General features: G+C 46.1%; 1 protein-coding gene across 6 annotated transcripts; it reads left to right on the top strand.

Annotated features, from left to right (window-relative positions):
• Positions 84-12,096, top strand: LOC110434987. Of its 6 annotated transcripts, none has more exons than XR_002452622.1 (10): positions 84-444; positions 791-918; positions 1,751-1,804; positions 2,397-2,510; positions 4,346-4,414; positions 4,488-4,568; positions 10,768-10,893; positions 10,997-11,072; positions 11,624-11,704; positions 11,774-11,911. XR_002452622.1 is itself a non-coding variant. In XM_021460160.1 (10 exons), exons 1-10 carry the CDS (start codon positions 180-182, stop codon positions 11,846-11,848), a joined length of 1,059 nt encoding a protein of 352 aa, XP_021315835.1. In that variant the 5' UTR covers positions 88-179; the 3' UTR covers positions 11,849-12,096. The 6 variants fall into 6 exon arrangements, 3 of the variants coding, with proteins under 3 accessions (XP_021315835.1, XP_021315834.1, XP_021315836.1); XR_002452621.1 differs by having other exon boundaries at positions 87-444; positions 10,997-11,182; positions 11,774-11,812; XR_002452620.1 differs by having other exon boundaries at positions 87-444; positions 10,997-11,200; positions 11,774-11,806.

Below are 22,550 nucleotides of genomic sequence, written 5' to 3'. Positions count from 1 at the left end.
TTTCTGCGATAGTCAATTTTGTGTTGTTTTTTTGGATGGAGTCAATATTCTTTTCCGCTGCCAGATGCCCTCCAGCATCTTTTCGTATTTGATCTTGGGCGCCGCCTCATTGGTTTGCAACTTTGCATAATTGCATCCGCCGCCGCCGCCGCCTCCGCCTCCGCCTTAAACCCTAAACCATGACCTCCCGCGCCGCCGCGAAGGCAGCCCTCCTCCTTCCGCTCCACCTCCTCTCTGCCGCCCTCGGCCCGCGCTTCTCCTGTACCTCCGCCGCCCCGCTCCGATGGGCGCGCTCCGCGGCGGCGCTGCTCGCCGTCGCTTCGCTCCTCACCGCCATCTGCGCTATGCCCGACGCGGGTGCCAACGTTGAAGCCGACGCCGACGCCGACGCCGACGCCTTGCGGTTGGAGATTGAAGCGCTCAGGCTAAAGGTCGCGCGGCTGGGTGAGGCGCCTTCTCCGATTCTGTCTCTGCAATGCTGCCTTTTACCCTCCTCGCAATGTAGTGTCAGTCCAGATTAGCAGGAAGTTGGAAATTTTGTTGCACAAGTACAAGAGCAAACGGATTGCGGTGACCTGATCCATCGACAGAGTGCAATCTGAGGTGATCAGACCAATTGGAGCTGGACACACCCCCTAATCCACCCACAAGCACACCATTTTCTTTCTTGTGATGAGTATTTGGCATCATCGTATAATTCATATAATTGTCATGCAACTGGAATCCCCTTGCCACTGAATGATCAAATTACTATGTACCTAGTTAATTTATTAATCCATTTCTTGAATAGAATCTTTACTAGAGGCAAATGCGAAGACATTGGACAGTAAGGTTAGTATCTTGGAGGAGGACAACAAACTCAATGAAGCAATGGAACGTGAAATCCAGCTTTTAATGAATGAACCAGACAGTACAAAGGTATGCAGTTAGATCAGTAAGAAACTAAGAATGTTCATGTATTGCATTACTTTTCAACAAAAGAAAAAGTTACATTCTCATAAACCATTTTAGTGTAGGTGGGATAAAAATTCATTGTACTGTAGAAAGATTGAAAACATTAATAGCATTTCACCTTTTAAGAAAAGGCTTTAAAATCTAAGCTCGAAGAGTCTCTCTGTATCCCTCCGTATGAATAGGAATATAGATTTTTGTTATTATTAGGAATAGAGATTTTTCTGAAAATCCCTCCAACAGTTTCTTCAAGTAGATCTCCAAATATTTCCATCCTCTATTGCTAGTTTCTCTCTTGCTAAAGAGAGCGGAGTTGGCTCTCCAAAGTGCTGAACAGGATACTATGGTGTTGGAGGGTGGAGAGATACAGGGAGCAATTTTTATTAGAATGGCTCTAAGGATTTAGGGAATGGATTTAAGAAAGTTGTTAGTCATGCTGTAAATGGCAAGTACTTGATTTCATTTTATTCATTTTCAAAGTGGATGCTAGCAAGCTGCATGAATATTATATATTTCTTTAATCTTAAATCTTAAGGCATATATAATTTCAATGGAAATATTAACTTTGAAACATGAGTGGGGAATTAGATCTGACTTATCAAAATATGTAACAAACCATTTTTTTCCTGTTCCATCTTTGACTAAATTGATGCACTTCATAAAATATGTTGTTGCAGTTTTATGTTCTTCGTTATACAATTCTTGTGATGTGATACAATGGTGTCTACTTATTACAACAGATAATATGTTGCCAAATTCTTCCCTTGCACATAATAACACTTGCTCCTTGTGTTTGCAGAACTCCCAAAGCAAATCATATTCTGCTGGCAACATCAAATCTATGGAAGATGAGGTACCTCTCCATGCAGCCATAGCGTTGTCTAGCTAATGAATGCCTTTGCTGAAGCCGTAACCCTGTAGTTTTCACATGTCCATTGATGCGCATGATCCCTGAAATGTAGAAGTGACTAAACATTACTTGCCTTTCTTCACATGCATATTTATTAGGAAAATATCGCATATTCCTCTCTTTTCCCAGGCCATGTGCACATCTCTATCGCTCTTATTCTCTCTATTTATGATAATTGTATCCAAGGTAGCTGTGCCCCATCGCCGACTCTTCTTGTATGGAAAACATGTTTACATTATAGTATAACTTTCTTACATCTTACAGACTGAATCAAATCATCTAACATATTTAAAGGATAAATAATACTACAAATATATGTTTTTATATCTATTCCACTGATCATCTGGGCATGAAATTTACATCTATAGGTTTTTCAGTGTTTGTTTTATGCACCACAATAACAAAGCCCTTTAGTCCCAAGCAAGTTGAGGTTTGCTAGACAGGAGAGTCTAATGCTTTATACTATATGAAATATAAAAGGCAATACTCAATCAAATTCATATCTCATTGAACTCATGGTTCAAATGCTGTATAGGTGCAACAACTTCAGCACGAGGTCAGTAAGATAAACAGAAATTCTTACGCCACTGCATCAGTAGCACGTGATACTGAGAAAAGGGTGGAATCTCTGAGCTTGGAGGTCAAAAAAGTATGCTCTTGGCCTCTGATTGTCATTGTGCTGACTAGTTGGTTTCATTTGCATTTGCATTTACAACTTAATATGCACTGTGCATGCTAATGATACTATCTTGGTTAGTTATTGTGACGGACTGATGTGGAGTACTGAAGATACTACAATGCTATGGGGGGAATATATAGAAAAATAGAATAATCTTCACAGTTTGATGATGGTGACTGTTACTTGAAAAGCAACTAAAGTTTGTGGTTTGTTGGAGGGAGGCAGTTAAGCCGCGACTGGTTGTGCTATGCGAGGAGAGTGCAACCGCTGGCTGCCCCGCCTGTGCTACTGTTCTTCTCTGTTGAACCGCACCAGCCCGCTCCCTCCTCTGACCTCCACCATAGTCCCTAGCGAGTGGCTCCCTTGCCGCCTCCTGTGCCGCCCGCTGCCCAACCCCGCTGCTCCATCCCGCTCTCCCCTAACCCCAACTGGAGGAACCAGAGCTAGAGCAGCTTGCCCCCGTCGTGAGCTCTTCCCAGCCGGATGTCTCCCAAGTTCTGCTACGTTGCTTGCCGCCTCTCTACCGACCACCGTCATTTTGGCCGCCGCCAGTGTCCCTGTCCCCCTTGTAAGGCCATTGGCAATAAAGATCCCCTAAAAAACTCCAAATCCCTAACCCGGAACCTTAATGCTGGCGTCTCCTGCGGCGGCTGCGGCTGAGGACTTATGGGTGCGGGCTCGCGCTGGGCTTATGGGCCACGTGGTTGCGCGCAGGTCGCGTAATAGAGTTTGCATTTTGGGAGGCTTCGAACTAGGTAGAAAAGTTATAAGAATTAATTTGGTACACATCAAACAAAAGAAAATCCTTTATTTTACAGTGAGTTCCGAGATATGACTCTAAAGAACATGTTTATTCCTTCCATGGTACGAGTTTTTTTGTATTTTTCCCTCCATGCCTTCCTGCCATGTGTCTTCATGCTGTTCCATGACAGATATAACTCCTTTTTCCTCCAAAAATGGCCCTATACTTTTTATCTCATTTGGCGATCCTATACTGCTGTGTGCTGTTAACCAATTTCGTGGCAATGTAAAGCACAACCTAATGATGACGGAAAATTGGGATCGTAAAATCTAAAATCCACCTGCCCACCCCCACCCCTGGAAAAAACTCTGAATCAATCAGTTGACTCAATCTGACATTGTCAAACTCTTGCAAGTTGGTATAGGGAAAGTGGTGAATGGGGTAGCTACATGCAAAGATGAATGTAACTCTTGGAATCAGTGGTAGAGGGCATTGTGGATGCTTCTATGACCTTGTATTGGAGCGAGAGGTGGAGAGCAGAGTACCATATACACGTCCAAGTCAAATGATGGCTAATTTATCTGTATACCAGAGAGGCTAAAGAAGCAGCAAAGGGATGTTCAAGTTGGCTGCTACAGTTTTGAAGAGCAGGGAGGACATGGCATTGGCTATCGCTTTGGAGAACTTGTTGGAGGGTCCATGTTAAGCTAGAGGTGCATTGGTGGAGGGTAAGAGCAGTGATGGTGCATCCATCAGGGGAGTGGCAGCAGGTCCTTTGTTGATGACGAAGAGAGAAATTTTAAAAAAGTTAATGTGGATCAACAAAACAAGGAGATAATGTTGATGTCATGAAGTGAACATTGTTTTGAAAATATGATGGCATAAGGCATTGGAGGACAGCAGGAATATTCACTTTTCCAATCGTTGTTTATTCAATGGAAAATGGCAGTTTTTTCTCTTGAAATAGCTGCTTGACATTGCTAGGAAACAAAGATGAACCCTAGTAATTGACATTATGAAGATATTATCTAGGAATTTGTAAACTTTGCAATTTCTATATCAGATAGAGGATATGACTGCGGAACAATGGATCCAAATTCGACAACTTGAACAAGCATTTGTGTTAACTAAGGTAATCCATCATTTATATCATGCTACTATACAATATGCAGAAGCAGTTCATTCATTTAGTGAAATGAATGCAGATGATGACGTCAAAAGTTTTCGAGAGAAGTAAGCCATCAGATACAGTTTATAAGTGGCCTGGAAAAGAAATAATTGTTAAGGTACCCTGGCAAATATATGAATATCCTGCATTGCCTTTTCTAAATGTTGTACTTCTGTTGCAATATTTAGTTGAAGCTTGCTATAATCTGTTGGCCAGGTAACAAACTAGACAAGTGGAATTTGATCTGCCAGACATTTAAAGCACATGCTACCTTGGATGCTAAGGCATCTGATAATTGCTAGACATTTAACAGTAACTAGCCTAGACAGTGAATATTAAATAGCGTAAGTAGGTAAAACTAGATACATTGAGTTATTAGCACTAGGCTTAACCCTCATTTGAAGCCCTTAACCTTCTGCTCTGCTTTGGGGATGATCTGCTTCACGCCAATCCTCTCCCTCATCTCCTCAAACTTGGCCTTGCCCAGGGAGAATGTCTGCAAGCTGATCAGTAGTTGGGATGTGATCGGCCTTCATGCTTTCATCTTACTGGCAGCTTCAGATAGTCGGATGAAGTGGTACTTGATCCTGATATTCTTGCTGCTCTCATGGAAGACTGGATTCTTAGCTAGAGAGAGCTGACTTGCTGTCCATCTCAGCTTAACCACCTCAACATGCCTGCCGAGAAGCTTTGCTAGCAGCCTTGAGAACCACAGTGCCTATGTTGCAGCAGTAGTGGTGGCAGTGTACTCGGCTTCACAGCTTGAAAGTGCCACCACCTTCTGCATGATGAATTACCAGCCGACCAAGCAGTTGCCGAGGAAGAACAATGTTTCGCTCATGCTCTTGCTTGTGTCGATGTTGCCAGCAAGATCTCTGTCACAGAAGCTGACGAAGTGTGCAGTGCCGGGCGCCTTGGTGAAGTGCAGACCGATGTCGAGGGTGCCAGCCACATATCGGAGGATGCGCTTGATAGCTTGTTGATGCTCCACTATAGGCCGCTCCATGAACCTGCTGGCGAACCCAACGGTGAACGCTAGGTCCGAGCAAGTGTGCACTAGGTAGCGCAGACCGCCGTTGAGCCGCCAATAGTGTGTGGGGTCGAGTTCCTCCGCTATGCTGTCTGCTGAGCCTCAGCCGTTCCTCCATTGGAGTATGGGCAGGGTTGCAGCCAGCCAGAATGCGCTTGGCGTAGTGTCTGACGAAGGGTGATGCCATTTGTATCTTGGCGCACCTCGACGCCGAGGTAGAAGCTTAGGAGGGCGAGGTCACTCATGTCAAAGATCTTCATTTGTGCCTTGAACCCACTTCGCGTTCCTCCGTGTGCCGGTAATGAGATCGTCGACATAGACGCCGACGAGCAGGACAGAGCACCCACTCCCCTACTGGTACATTGCCACCTCATGAGCACCTTGCTGGAAGCCCATGTCTTTGAGTGTGGCGTCCAGTTTTATGTTCTAGTCGCGTAGTGCCTACCATAGACCGTAGAGACCTTGCAGAGGGGGTAGACCTTTCCTTCTTCTCCGGCGATGGTGAAGCCAGTCAGTTGCTGCACGTACACCTCTTCCTTGATGAGGTCGCCATTGAGGAAGGCAAATTTGACATCCATGTGGTGGATGTGCCAGCCTTCTTGAGCTGCCAGTGCGAGGAGGATTCTGATCGATTCCATGCGTGCCACGAGAGCGAATGCATCATCGTAGTCGATCCTCTCTTGCTAGACGAAGCCGTGCGCCACCAGTTTGGCCTTGTGTTTGATCACCGCACCTAGCTCACCTTTCTTGAGCTTGAACACCCATTTTAGAGTGATGGCCGATGGCCAGCGGGCAGTGGCACCAGCTCTCGGGTGCGATTCTGCTCCACGACCTTGATCTCTTGCTCCATCGCTGCTTGCCATTCTGGGTCATCCTTAGCCTTGGCGAAGTTGGTAGGCTCGTCGGCATGCGTTAGGTGCAGCTTAGTGAAGAGACACTGTGGCGGTGGAGGTGGAGGGTGATCGCTAATGATGTTGGTCATTGTGTGGTAGAGTAGAGGCTCGTTGTCGTAGTAGGTGCCGAGTCGCTTTTCATCATCCTCCAGTGGAGTGGCGAACTCCACTTGATCACCGGTCACTGTTGCTGCCGCCGACGAGTCGGTGAAGGAGTAAGGGCAGTGGGGGACGCATGCGGTGGTGTTGGCGAAGCTGGCTGGGATGCTGGAGGAGTGGCTGCAGCTACTAATGTCCCTTTGGCTTCCTCAGACTCAAGACTTTGTGACGGCGAGCGCAGTGCAGATGGTGACGTCGGCGATGTAGCTCTAGCCGTCACTGGAGAAGTACTTTGTGCTCCCCTCGCTCCTCTAGGCACTCATTACTCCACGGTGAAGTCACTCGCCGCCGATGCTGAGTTGCCAGGTTCGGTGTCGACCAATCCTAGCCACGCCCTTCCTTGAAGACGACATCGCGGGCAATCTGCATGCGCTGCATCATAAAGTCCAGGATGCGACATGCCTTTGCCCCTTTCGCGTACCCGATGAAGACACCAGGCTTGCCGTGATCATCGAGCTTCCGCAGCTGGGTCAACTCCTTGGTGTAGGCGATGCAGCCGAAGGTCTTGAGGTGGCTTATTGCCAGGCCTCGTGGGGGGTCTTGCCTTGCAAGCTTCGAGTCGGTGACCGGTTGAGCAGATGGACTGCTATCATCACTTCTCCCCCCAATACTTTGTCGACATCCTCTGCTTTAGCAGTGGCCCGGACGTGGCGACCACGGTTTGGTTTTGATGCTGCACCATGGCATTCTGCTGAGGTGAGTAAGGCACCGAGAAGTGATGTTGCATGTCCTTCTCTAGCACAACACTCAGCGAACTCGGCGACAGTGAACATGTCGCTGTTGTCCATGCACAACACTAGAGCTTGCGGCCGCTCTCCTCCGCCGCGGCCTGGACACGCTTGATGGCATTTGTGGTAGCATCCTTGGATGGCAGCAAGATGACCCACATGAAGCAGGATGCATCATCCACCAAGAGAAGGAAGTAGCGTTGCTCGCCCGGAGTCACTGGCGTCATAGGTCCGCAAAGGTCGCTGTGAACTAGCTCCAGTTGGTTTTGCGCATAGAACGCTGCTTGCTAAGGAAATGTGTGTCGGTGCTGCTTCGTTGTGACACAGGTGTTGCAGAGCTGCTCAACATGCTTGATCATGGCATCCTACGCATCGTGGCCTCCTTGCTGAGCTTGTAAAGCGCCTCGAGGTGGAGGTGGCCGAACCCCTCGTGCTAGTGTTAGGCTTCATCGTCCTTCCTTACGGCGAGGCAGAGGCTACACCGTCTCAAGATGGAGGATGTAGAGGTGGCTGGGTCTGTGGCGCACCTTGACAAGGAGGCGCCTGGGTCGATCCCAAATGCGGAGCATGCATTTGTTGATCCCCACCTTGGATCCACCTTCATCGAGCTGGCCAAGTCTCATGATGGAGTTGCGCAGCGTCGGGATGAAGTAGACACCGTGGTGGACGCGGTCTTTCCTTGGAACACGATTGGGCAGACGCCCTGAATCTCCACCCTTAACACGTCGTCGAACCGCACTGAGCCACGAACAGTGGTGCCGAGGTCGGAGAAGAGCTCGCGATGGCCGGTCATGTGGTGGGTGGCGCCACTGTCGAGGTACCAACCATCTAGCTTGTCCTCGCCGGAGCTGGTGTTAAGGAACACACGGGCTCGCGGCTCCTCGATTTCGAGGCTCGTGTCGGTGTCGGAGCAGAAGATGTTCTCCTTCGCGTCTAGCTCCTAGAAGCCTAGGGTGAGGAAGATGGCTGCCTCATCATCATCAGCCTCTGGGACGTGTGCTGCACCGCCACACTCGCGTCGAGGCTAAGGGCAATCCTTTGCCTATTGGCCGATGGCGATGGCAGTTGAGGCAGGTGGCGTCGCAGTTCGCCTTGCATTCGCCGCTGCTGGCTCCTACCTTCTCTCCTTGCTCGCCGCCGCCACAATTGCCCTTTGGTTTCTGCTTCTTGCCGCCGCGAGGATGCCGGCATTGCTTCTTGGACTAACTAGATAAGCCGGAGCCGTCTCCACCCTTCTCCTTCTGTTGAGCGAGCCATTGCTCCTTGGTGTACATCAGCTTCCCACCAACGGTGATCGGCTCGATGGGAGGGTCTTCCTCGAGATTTCCCCTCGTCTTTAGCCTCTCGGCGACCTCGATGGTGAGGTCTTGGAAGTCGAGGAGGGTCTTGATCGTGATCCTCAGCTAGGCGTACTTCTTCGGCTCGGCCCACAGCAGCTTCTCCACCCCCGCTCCTTTGTGAGGTCCATGTCACCATGTTGGGCCATCTGTTGCTTCAAGGCAGAGAGACGAAGAGCAAAGTCCTCAATCTGCTCACTGAGGTGGAAGGCGAGGTTCTCTAGGTCCTTGCGCAGCCGCTGTAGCGTGACACAGTGAACGCGGTTGATGCTGATGCGCGCCGTGGCGATGGAGTCCCACGCCTCCTTGGTAGAGGCCTTGTCCGTGAGACCCATCTTCGTCGGCAGTCAGGCGATGATGGCCTCGAGCGTGCACTGGTCATCGTGGTATGGGAAGTTGCAGTACTCGATGGTGTCGTCCTAGAGCTGGTGAGCCTGCATCTTGACCTTCACGAGCAGTCTCCACTCGTGGTAGTTGGTCTAGGTCAGCATCAGCCATGGTCTGCCCATGCTGGAGTCCTTGTACACCGTCTAGACAGCCAAAGGTGACCCACGACATCCTCCGCGACAGCGCTCAGGCGACGGTGAAGGAATATGGCGCTGCGCTGGGCTCTGTGATCCACCGCTGCGGCCTGATCTGCTCCTGCTGCCTGCCTGGCCGGCTCGATCGCTTGCGTGGCTGCAGCCTCTGCCACGGCTAGGTGCTGAGCACGATCGGCCTCCAGCTCGGGGTTGAACACAGCCCCTCTCCCAGCGTTGGTGTTGGCGGCTGCGGCGGCTGCACACAGAGCACGCTCGTTGGAGGTGGACATGGCTAAAACTGTAAGCAAACCTAGGCTCTAGATACCAATTGTTGGCCAGGTAACAAACTAGACAAGTGGAATTTGATCTGCCAGAGGGCAGCTTGGCCACAGGTCGCTTGGTTGCATTATATAGAAGTAGCAAACTTGGGATACAAGATCTCAACTACTACAGCATATTCCTACTGCATAAAGCAGATGCTACCTTGCATGCTAAGGCATCTGAAAATTGCTAGACATTTAACAGTAACTAGCCTAGACAGTGAATAGTAAATAGCATAATTAGGTACAACTAATAAGCACTAGGCTTAACCCTCATAATCTAGGCGTGAATAGGGTACATTGGACTAACTAAAATAGTTTGGCGAGTAAATGGAGCCAAATTTTGTTCAGAGGGTTAAGTAGACAAAGTGGATTTCTGGGCTAGCTAAATAAACTGCTTCCTAGAAAGGGCACTTCACCTATCTGTTCAAATAGTAAAAAGGAGACTTGTCCACATGAAAAGGTTGGTGATCATTGCACATGCTAAATCATCTACACCTAGCACTTTCTAGAACTCCGAGAATAATAAACTAAAAAAGTCTTGGAGTCAATTTGGTTGTGGTGGTTCCAATCTGATGATCCTATATTCTAAGTCCTGCCTCCTATTCCAAAGCCCTAGTCTCTTTCACGCTGTTATTTTGGCCTTTGTGTTTTACTTGCCCTGATCTTCTGACAACATGTTGCTTTGTTTGATACCAAAGCATTTCAATGAATCTGTTATAAATTATAGCAAGTTTTCAACTATTTTCTTGTTTTTCAGTTTTTGAAAATTGAAATGTGTGGAAGTATATGGTCATTTATTGAATGAACTCTGAATAAAGAAAATATTCATTGGGAGTTAGTATAATACTCCCTCCGTCTCAGGATACTAGGTGCAACTCAGAAAACGCAAAGACGAAGGAGCAGATTAATTAGCGCGTGCTCCTAGGAATTCCCCTTGGGTTCCATCTCAGATTAATTGCATGAAATGTTTCACGGCGCCATTAGCCAAATCACCTAGCTCCACGCCACGAATGCCTACATGCAGATGCATATTTGACGGAGCCCATCTAACGGATGGGAGTAAAACGAGGAGGTCCAGCAATCTACAGTAAATTCTGCATGCAAAACAGCCTACCGCACTTGCTTTTGCATACATCCGAAGAGTCACGCGCCTAGCAGTTACACCTAGTATCCTGAGATGCAGGGAGTATGTGCAAATCAAACACATGCTAGTTCATATTATTCACTCTGCGCATCATTAGTCCTTTATTATTCACGCCTTGAATTTGACCTGGAATTTTTTTTTTTGCATTTTCAAACTGTGTTTGCTGATGTTTTTGTCTGCAGTATGTCAGGAGTATCAAACTTGATGGTATTTATCTTAGAGGGGCATCATATGCAAGGTCCTGCTTTTCACATACATATAAACGGTCTAGAAGTTTTGTACAAGCAATAAGCAGATGCTACCATGAGGTACCTGCTATTACTCCATGTATTACATTATTAATGCGGTTCAATATTACTAATTAATAAGTGCAAAATGCATGTGCTCACCTAGTCGTATCCTTTTTTGTAGACTTCTCGGTTCCGCAAAGCAATTTGTCGCCAGTATATATCTGATATTAACAAGCCTGATGTCTTCTTTTTGGGTGGTACCGTTTCAAAATCAAGCATTTCTCTTCCATATAACCAATTCAAGATTTTCATCTCATCAGCACAGAAGTTTCATTATAAGGTGCCCTATTTGTTCTAAGAAATATAGGTGCCCTACATTTCCCTGGTGTGTGTTTTTTTGTTGTTGGAAAACTGGTATTTTTTAATAGAAAATCTTAATGTTGTACATTGAAGATGTTAATACCATGTTCATCTCATTCAAGCTGTAGAATGGTTTTGAATATGAACATGTCCATCCCATTCAAGGATGATTTAGTCATGCTGATGCTGATGCAGATTCAGTGAGCATGTGTGCTGCTCCTACATGATCATGTAGGATAGCTTCACTGTTTATTTACTTATAGTTGGTGCCAAAGAGCATATAGCTAATGCAGAAAGGACATATTAGAGATGTACCCTGTATAATAAAATCATGTCAGACAATTTCACAAAATGTTATATACCATTAGATGAATGCACGTGGCAACATGTATCCGTGCCTTCACAAGTCTCGAATGGATGTGAGACTAACTGGGCATGACTTCTGCAGGCCCAAGTTTTTATCAGTGATGCGATGGAATCCAACAAATATAGCAGTGGTTTGTCGAACGAGCCAGTTACATTTATCTTGGTGAGTATTTCTCGATTACTAGAGTCTTACCTACAGCTGCCGAACTGAAAATCATGGGTCAAACTGCAGGCATATCTTCTTCTCATTTCTCCAATGTGGATCGCTTGGTTCATTTATTCAACATGGTTCAGCTCAAGGAAATGACAACTTGTCGGAAAACAGGAGCTGTGCAGTCTTTTTTTTTCTTTGGGGGGGGGGGGGGGGGGTGTTCCAAAGGTATAGAAGTACGAAATATGTGAAATATTTGCAATCACCAGGAGGTTTCAGTAATATTTTGTAACTGTTTGTTGAAACAAAATATTTTGTAACTGTTCTCGATATAGAACTCAGTTATCGTATGTAAATGTACGATGGATTAGGGGTGGGCAAAATACATGAACTTATCGTGTGCAGTATGGTGGACTAGGGGTGGGCAAAATACATATCCAATCCCCGAATTACCAAAACCTAGACTTGAAGTACTTGAATCCAAATTCCCGATGAAAATAAATTTCGATAGTCTATACCTAATAAAAGGTAAAATTTTAGACTTGTTTTTTGTCCAGCCCATTTGAACTAGCCTAACAGTCGGCTCACTCGTTGCGGCACACTGGCTTTAGCCCAAGTTGAGTCACTCATGTCCTTAAAAAAATTCTTTTAGCTCCACTGGCCGTGTGCTGCCGCTACGCTCGTCTTCATGCGCCGCCGCTGCATCAGTGAGGTCGTTCGTCTCTCCTGCCGCCGCTGCTTATCTTTTTCCAGCGCATAGGCTACCGCTACCTCGGTCCAGGGGCAGTGCCGCTGCCGCCGCGTTCTGAGAAGCTGGCGTCGTCGCGGTGGGACGTTCATGGCAACGGGCTTGTCTTCCCGTGCCTTTACGGTGGCCGCCGTTAAAGGTATTGGGCTGGTCTCCCCGCGCCGCCGTTGCTTCGTTCCCGAGAAGCTGGCGCTGCCGCAATGACCGGCGTTCATTGCTTCGTCGACGCTTCATCATCGGGTTAGCGAATTGGAATTGGAGTTCAAGGGTAGGAAGACAACAGCTCCGATCCTGGAAAAAAATCGGAATTCAATCGAAATAAAGGAAAGATCAATATGCAATGGAACCAAGACAGTCGTTTGAGCTTATTAGCCGAATCTGTCAGCCATTTAGTAGTATTTTTCTCTTACAACAAATTGGCCAACAGTACTTTCTATCGACTTATCAGCCAAATGAACAAAGAAATTGTTGGACATGAACTCCACGTTGGACGCATACTTCAATTTCCTCGGCGACGACACAGTCCAGCCCGAGTGGGCTAGCATCTTTCATGGCATTGACACTGCCATCCGAGTAGCCGCCGCGGACCACCCCGACGCCCAGTGCGCGTGCCACGACGCCATCGCTGAGCGCCTCTGCTCCACACTTATCGGGCTTCCTCACTTCTTGCACAAGACGCCTAGGCACCCCACCCTAGGCCAGTCACCGCTCCTCCTCGGCCGCCTATAGTGTGGTAAGCCTCTGGAGCTCCGACCGCGCCGAGGTCGTCAACAATGACGGTGGCGCCGTGCTGTGGAACAAGAGTAATGTCAACATGGTCGCTGTGGCATTCCATGTCAAGGTGGCTCCCTCCAACGCCTAAGAGAAGGTTCCTCTATCGCTTCCCTGTTTGTTGGTTTTGTTTTTGATTTGTTGATATTGGGATTAGCCGCTTCCGATCAGTTTCGCTGTGTGTGTGGAGAAAATTGCTATTCTAGGACTACCAAACATGGCTTTGCAAAAATAGGATTCCAAATATTGACATCGCTAAAAGGACATTCGGAATGCTTGCACTTTGTTTTCCATGATATTTGATATATTAAGTCTCCTTTCTCATCTAAATACATGTATTTCTCTTCTCTTTTGACTCTTTTACTGTCGACAAAAGCTGGTCGGCAGTCTACGTTGGGGTATATCTATGGTAGTAGATTATCGGTAGACAGGTGCGCAAGCTACGAACTTGATGGTGACGCAAGGCATAGACAAGGATTTTATCTAGGTTCGGCCGCCGTGAGGGCGTAATACCTACGTCCTGCGTCTGATTAAATTGATATGAGTTGTGTTGAGTTGAGTTGATCTGAGAGGATCCCTTGCCCCTCCTTATATAGTCTGGGAGATAAGGTCACAAATCTAGAAATTAATCCTAGTCGGTTACAATTGCCATAGATAGTTCGATATCAGTTCCTATTCTAACCGACCAGGATATTTGCTTGATCTCCACGTCTTGTTTCCTTGCGTAGAACTCTAAGTAAATGGATCAAGCTATGAATCGTCTTGTAGTGGGCCAAATCTCTCGGCCCAAGTTTAGCCGTAAGGGTATATGAGTTTATACCCCCACAGCCAGTCTCTGAGCACTATGTATTGTGATGCGACACACCATTTTGAACTTCTTTGATCAGTACAAAAGGCAGTCCTTCACCGAAGAAGTAGGTTGTCAGAATAATGCGTGGTGCTCTTGAGAAAAAAGAATTGTTTCCTGGTGAAGTGTGCCTACTTTACTGTTTGAAAAGTACAAGCTTTCAAAAAGTAAACATATTCACCGTAAGGTGAAGTGTGCCCACTTAGTCCTCGAGCCTGGTAGTAGGTGATGTAGACACGTGGTGCTAGGGTCTAAAAAGAAAGAATCCACATAGAAATTTCAATACTGAGATGCATCGCCAGATGCATCGTACCGATGTAGTCCCCGAGCTTGCTGGAAGGCGAAGTATGAACCTCGTATCAAGGTCTTAAAAATTAAAATTGCCCATCTATATGAGTCCACTTCATATGTAACTGAGAAGAACAATTCCTCAAGCCATGGTCGGAGAGTGATCAAAGCAAACCCCGAGCACAGTATAGGGAGTAATTGATGATTCCCCGAGCGTAGTTGGGAATATAAACATGCTTGGTGGTCGGCACAGTCCCCGAGCACGGCATAAGAACTAGTCGACCAGTCCCTGAGCATGATTTTGAATCGAAAACGTGCTCGGTAGTCGGTACAGTCCCCAAGCACGGCGTAGTATAATAAATGGTCGACCAGTCCTCGAGCATGATTTAGAAACAAAATTTGCTCGGTGGTCGGTACAGTCCCATTGCATATCATGAGATCCAATCAACAAGTCATTGAGAAAAAACAATTTCTTCTCCATCTTGTATAAAAAATAATTTTCCTTCTTAATGACACACCACTGACACAACGTTGTCCCAACTTCCAACTGCTGCTAATGTGTCAGACTGAGCCACCCATCAGTAGCATGAAATGGAGAGCCCATAAAAACTATGCCGCTCAGCACAAGAATCAAAGAGAAAGTGGGCCCAATGAATGACGAAACGGCCACCAGATTTATCGCGACAATATGAAAACTGAAACGACATTCTTTCCACAAATATCGCACGTTCCACTAGATGTGGGAAGTGGAAGAGGTGGTTGCCCCGTAATAAATAGCCCAAGAAGGGTAACATCAACCTTCACCAAAACAGTTGCCATTTCCAAACAGTTCATCTTCCTCCTCCGTCCATCCATTCTTGCAGTGAGATCCAAAAATCCCCATCAAGAGATCAAATGGCCAAGAGTGACGCGAAGAAGAGGTCAGAGATGATGGCCAAGGAATGGTGGAAATCCAAGTCCACCGCGCAGTCAATCAAAGAACTCGTCAACATGGGAGTACTGCACAACCAAGAACTTGGAGGCTAGAGGGTGCCATACGGAGAAAGCTACCTCAACCCGAGGCCTGGTGAGATCGTGGTTTTTGAAGATTTCTTCAAGAGGGTTTCGCGGTCCTGGTTCATCCCTTTCTCCAAGGTTTGCTGTTGTACTACAAGATTGGGATCTGTAATCTGCATCCCAACTCAATCCTTCTTGTAGCTACTTTCATTCACCTTTGCGAAGCTTTTGCGAGCATAGAACCGCACTTTTAACTTTCTCGGTACCTTTTCTATCTAAGGAAGAAGGGAGTAGTTGGTGGTTTTAAGATTGCAGGTAGAGTATACCTCAATCTCTGAGATAGGATGAAAACCCACTATCTCAGCTGCCCTTGGAATACCTCCTTCTCGGAGTGGTACAAGAAGTGGTTCTACATCCGTGAGGAGCCGAACAACGCCATGTTTTGTGACGTGGGATATGTGCCCGAGAAGAGAGTAAGATGGACCGACCGACTAGAATATTCCTGGCAGAATGAAGAGCTATGAACTTGATTCAATGGCCTTGCCTGGACGGACAAGCGATGGTCGGGAGTTTTATCTACCGGAGGGTACAGCCGTGCCAGAGGAGGGTTCACTCCGGGTATGAGTACCAAGGCAATGCGGACACCACCTGGATGAAGAAGGAGAGGATTGATGAGGCAGAAATCCATCGTCGAATCAATAAACTCTTCAACTTGGCTGACTGCAGCTTTATGCCAAGTAATGATCGTATGCATGCATACAAACTGGCCCGACCACCACCAAAGGTAACTAGAATCTAATCCTGTCTTTGATTGTAAATAGGAACTGTAATAGCTGAACTTATTGTGCGTGTGCTCGGTAGATTGGAGACCTGGATAGAGCAACTGTCTTTGTCTCGCTAGCCCCTAGCATGGAGCAGCCAGTGGGAGTGGACCCCCCGATGGGAAACGTGGCCCTATGTAATGCATACGCCAGCAGCGATGAAGACACCGAGCAGGGGGTGGCCGTAGTAGAGGATTGGATACCGGCAAGAGGCCGATGGCGACTGAGTCATCAGGAAGAGAGGGAGTTCCTCGGACTAGAATCAAGGTCCGTCAGCCATCGCTGGATCTTGCGCTGGAGGTCAAGCACCGAAGCATCACTGAGTGCTCCAAGTGCTTGATGACAAAGAAGACAAAGACCACAGCGCCCCCGACTTAATCCACCGATCATGGAGGCACCCCAGAGATGTGGTGGCATCAGATGTCCGATCGTTAATGGTGCCACCTACCGCAATGACCATGGGCGACCAGACACCCTCAGAGCAGCCATGGCCTAATGAGGCAGCGGGGCACACTAGGCGGAGAATCTTCTTGACATTGCACCACGCATCTGACCTGTAAGTTGCAGAACTTGTGCAAGTAACCAACATAAACCAATGTTAATTTGGTGAATTATGTGCCAAGGCCACGTCGAACGTGGACCTGGACTTGATGGGAAGAAGCAAAGGCGCTCGTTCTCTGTTCTATCTGGAAGACTAGTTCCGTCCATAAGGTATCTGATGAAAGGTGTGCACCAATCATTTGGAGCTATGGTCGGTAGAGCTTCTTGGGTGGTAAGGGCGACCAACGACTCGTTTGGAGGCTTTTCACCCACACCGGTTGCTTCTTCCTTAATGCTTGGTTTGATGAGATCTTGACGAAAACGCCATGTGGGACTTTAGCTTGGGATGATCCTAACTTTGATAGCGCATCGGCTGCTTGATTTTTATCCCAGACTATATGTATGTATTCGATGCCATAGAATTTTCCTTCCAGTTTGTGGATCTCCTTGCAATATGAGTCCATCTTCTCATGTGTCATGTCCCAATCTTTGTTGAGCTGATTGATGACCAAGGCCGAGTCACTGTAGATGTAAAGACGCTTTATGCCTAACTTGACGGCTAGTCACATACCGTGTAGGCAAGCTTCATACTTGGCAACATTGTTAGATGCGGGGAAGTGGAGCCTAAGGACGTAATGGAGTTTGTCCTTGTTTGGGGATACGAAGAAAACCCAGCCCCAACTCTATCGATGTTGAGTGAATCATCAAAGAACATCTGCCAGTGTTCGACAATTTCGTCACATGGAGGTGCATTTAGATCAGTCCATTCTACAATGAAGTCGACAAGGGCCGGTGATTTGATGGTAGTGCGGCTCTAGAAATCCAGTGGAAAGGGACACAACTCCATTGCCCATTTCACTATCCGACCATTGGCGTCTTTATTACGCAGGATATCCCTAAATGGGAAATTTGTCGTCATGATGATGTGGTGACCATTGAAATAATGCCTTATTTTCTTAGAGGTGATTAGTATGGCATAGATCAACTTCTAAATCTGAGGATACTTGGTATTGAATTTGTTAAGTACCTCGCTTATGAAGTAAACTGGTCGCTGAACCTTGTAGACGTGATCGAGCTCTTCTCGCTCAACCACGAGGATCATTGATACGACACGGTCCGTTGCCGCAATGTATAGTAGTAGAACCTCGTTAAGTTGAGTTGTGGTGAGGACCGGAGGGGAAGTTAGGAAGACCTTGAGCTGTGTGAAAGCAGCATCAGCCTCTTCAGTCTAGATGAACTTATCAGATGCTTTTAGCAGCTTGTAAAAAGGAAGTCCCTTTTCCCCTAGTCAGGATATGAAATGGCTGAGTGCAGCCATGTAGCTAGTAAGTTTTTGTACGTCCTTTACATTTTTTGGGGGCCGCATATCAAGTACCACCTTGACCTTGGAAGGATTGGGGCGTATGTCATTGTTGGTATAAATTAATTGCACCCTAATAATGATTATAATCAAATTATCCGCAAGCACACAGATATATACTGATCAGCACTTCACCAAGATCAACCCGGTTTTAATATCGAACCCAAAGGAAGAGTAGGTGATTTATGACCTAGCATATAATTTCTTATTCTAAGGGGGGTACAATCAATAAAGAAACTATTGATGATGAGGAAATACTAATGTACTCTAGTTCCAATAACCGATAAACTTTGTATAGTATCGTCTTATCGGGCAAGTAACCCGAATAGGGGAAGAATTAGAGTAATCCCCTATCAGGCACCTATAAGCCTATCAATCCTATAAACGGGAAGTGGACTGCAAAGGAATCAACGCAGCTATAAAGTCACCTACGTGAACTACCACTGTCCAGCTGAGCAAGGGACATTCACAAGCAACCATAGCCCAGACACCACGTCTACGCTACGAATCACTACTCTGACCTAGGAGCTACCCCAAATCGTAGTACTCAATATAACATGAGTTGCAAACCAAAGAATGAATACAAATAAGTTGCTTACTTGAATCAGAAGGGTAAATACAAAAGTACCTCAGAACGTGGTTCCGGGTGAGGGAGCCAAATCCAGACGAATACAACTCCTGAGGAAGCTCCGACAGGCTGAGACTCCTCTGAATCTCTACTCTTCTACTCTATCTCTCTAATCTCTATCTTGATTGCTAGCCTAGATCTAGTGGATCTCTATCTAATGCTCTGACTCTTCATCTCTTGATCTGGCCTCCTCTAGGGGGATCTAGCCTTCTATTTATAGCCTGGTGGGATGGACACACGTCGTTGGATCAAACCGACTTAACAAGCGGCCAAGATGGCTCCTTAGAGGTGGTAGAGGAAGCTTTTGGAAGGTGGGAGCAAACCCTAACCATAGGGAGCCGGCCAGCGCTAGGGTGGGGCCAGCCGGCCCCCCTGGCGACTGCCGGCTCCCTCGTTGCATCGGGTGTCTTCTACAGTGTTCCTGAATCCTCTAGTGTCATCCTTCCGTTGTGGATAAGTTTCATGAGCGATTAGCACTTAAATCCCTCTTTTCAGCTCTTTCTGAAATAATCCCTAGAAAACACAGAATATGCAAAACTCATGGAAATTATCAGTGATAACCCTATTCTAGTAGATATTCATTTTTGGTAGAGAAATAAATGCTAACAAATTTTGTAAGTTAACAGGTGTCAGCAATTACCCCCACACTTAGGCTTTTGCTCGTCCCGAGAAAAGGGTTGGTTTTATCATAATGAGTAAATATTTAATGCATAACATGGAAATTAAATTATATAAAACTAATCTAACCATCATGTATTGTGAAAATTTAAAGTGCTTATCATGAATTGTTGATGCAAAAGTAGATCTGCAAACACAAAGGGCTAATACCCGATTCAACGTTAAGGTGTGCCAGCTGATTTGACCTTACAATCGATAAAGATGGTAACTCGAATACTTTGGTCCCGACAACAGTGATGCGCCGGGGTGCCACGGCCAAGAGGTATTCACGCGGAACTCAAGAACCCGCTGAGTATGACTCGATGAATTCTTAAGAACTCATAAGTAAAAGAAAATATGCGAGTTGACGAAGTCATCGAAAAAGTAGATGCAAAAGTAGATGTAGAACTTGTATTTGATATTGATTGATTGTCATCTTTCATCGCTACTAGGCCTATATTTATACTCTGTCCTAAAGAGTTACAGCAAGATACGACTAGGATTTTAGTTCCAAACCAAACAGAACTCGTACATAAAATAAATTCTAACAATTATGGAAAGTAACAATCTATCTATTATGGGTAATCGGCACACCACGATTGTCTTCCTGACAACCCCCATGTTTTCCTTCATCATTATCGACATACTATCCTTCGTCGGCATCGACAATCACCAAAATCAGCCATCGGCACCGATCAGCAAATGTCTCTAGACTTAGCCATATCTTCCTCTTGTTGCCTTGTCATCGGCATCATAGGCCATCGGCAACCTCCTTATCGGTCAGACACATTACTTCTCTAACTGCCGATCCAAGCTTCATTGACTATCCCAATTCATGTCCAAAAACGGTGTCAACACATGCCCCCCAATTTCGGAGTTTAAAATCATTAATGCTCCAAAATTCTCTCCTAATAATGATGACCTTTTCACAATTATTTCCTTCTGACAACAATTAATTACGAAATCCAGCCTTAATTTGGATCTCCATCAAATACCTCGAATCTCTCAACCACCCGAACCAGATCTCATGGAAACACGCTCATCGGCAACTATTTGTTAAGTTTGACTGTCGATGTGCCGACCAAAAGATCGTGTACAGTAGAGTATCTCCAAAAATCATGATTACTTGCTGTCAAATCACCTGTACAATCCCTTGATTATCGTGCGAACAGTTACCATATCCACCCGAACACCCTCAAATTTCACGGATACGACAAAGATATAAGTCAAAAATACCCCTGCTCACTTTAACCTGTAAATACCTCCTTCCTCAACACTCTTTCCCCACCTTGCCATCCTCCATTCCCAGATTCATCTTCTGGCGTTGGCATTGACGAAGAACTCAAGAGCCCGGGCAACAAAGAACTTCCCTAAGAACTTCCAAGTCTTCGACAACTTCTTCTTCTCCAAGAAGAAATTCCCGTCAACTTCATTGTGCGTGAGGTTAATCCGTTCTCATTCCTTTACTGCAACTCTTTATCTTTTTGCAAGTCTACTTACTTAGCTTTTTCTTCTCCTTTTCTTTCTATTCTTCCAATCTTCAAACTTTAGGAGTTGAGCGACAAAATTGTTATTCCTACTGAACAACCCCACCTCCAGTGCCTCGGTTCGATGGGTGATCCAGATCCTACCGATTTGATAAATGCAGAAACCAATAGAATTCCTTTTAGGGTCGAAAATTTTTCTTTAGATCTATGGAAGGACACTTTCCGATCCTGGCCGAACCCCACCAAAGGATGGAAAGATTGGTTTTTGTGGGTCAGCAAAACCAATGAAGTATATTGGGGTGAACGTAAAATAGACCAGTGCATCAGGCTTTCCATTGCCGATATGGAAAGAAACGAATCAATGCTGATAGCTGCCTCATACTTCTGGTCGGATACTTTTAATGCTTTTATTTTCGGCCATAGCCTAGCTTCCCCCACACTTGCTGATGTAGTTATGCTCACTGGTTTAGATGTTGCTACTGCCGATGACTGCCAGTTATTTGGCCGCAAAGCAGAATTCAAAGTAGAAACCTGCAACATCGACGGCTGGTCAGGGTATATTTAGAAATATCAACGAACAGGATCAGTTGGTCAGAGAGAACATGCCACTTTTCTGAATATGTGGCTAGACAAATTCATCTTTTGCGGCCGATCGGTAGGACCAACCTCTGTTTACTTATCGGCAGCAGTGAGACTAGCCGATGGCAACCGATTCTCCCTTGGCCGATATCTACTGGGTTCTGTTTACCACCTCCTCCATCAACATGTGGCTCAATGTCCACATGCACAAACGCCTTCGGTTTGACTTATTTACACAGCAGTTCCACCGAGACATTGTTGGGTATTTTAAACGTAAACAGAAAAAATCCGCAAGCGCACGGATACCGATGTAGCTTTCACCCGGGAGTATTCCAGAGTATCGATTTTCCACAGAGAACGTGAGTGTACTAATTAAGATCCAAGATCGCCCTAGGATAACTATATAATTGTTTTTGGTGGGAAGAGAGGAAGTTTCCTGAGAATTCTCTAGTTGATCCAAGAATCAAGAATTACTTCAAAGATTATTTATATCGGGACATCAGAGCACTAACCACAGAAAGAGATGAGAAGGGGGCTAGGAAGGTCTGACTATGGTCCTACAAACACCGATCCGAACGAGGTGGAATACGTCGACCGTTAGGGCTGTCACTACCCTAAGGCTACCACAACAATCCGTAGGATTGGGTGCAATTCTAGGTAATTGCATGACTATACACCACGTCTAATCGATTAATTACTACTCTAATGTTGCAAAGATTAGAGCACTTGATGCAAGCGGGAATCCAATAAATAACTTGAATGTAAATAAAAGTAATTAAAGAACTCAGGATTATGAATTGAAGAACCTGAAGAACGATGAAGAACGAACCAGTTGCTGCAAAAGTACAATGTTGAGGAAGATCCGACAGATCCAGCTCCTCCTTCGCTCTCCTCTTCTCTCTCCCTATTTTCTAGATTACAACTAGAACTAACTAGAACTAGAACTAGAGGAACTAGAACTAGAACTAGATGAACTAGAACTAGATCTAGATGAACTAGAGGTAGAACTAGAAGAACTAGAGGGATCCTCTCTACTTGGATGAAGAATTGAAACCCTAGCTTTGATTCTATAGAAGAGGTATGATCTCCAGGGGCCAGGGGGTCTGGTTTTATAGTCCCTTCAAGTGAATCTGGGC

Source organism: Sorghum bicolor, chromosome 4 (assembly GCF_000003195.3).
Source record: "Sorghum bicolor cultivar BTx623 chromosome 4, Sorghum_bicolor_NCBIv3, whole genome shotgun sequence".
NCBI classification, from domain to species: domain Eukaryota; kingdom Viridiplantae; phylum Streptophyta; class Magnoliopsida; order Poales; family Poaceae; genus Sorghum; species Sorghum bicolor.
The sequence above is the reverse complement of the archived record's forward strand: the minus strand, read 5'-3'. Positions and strand labels throughout refer to the sequence as shown.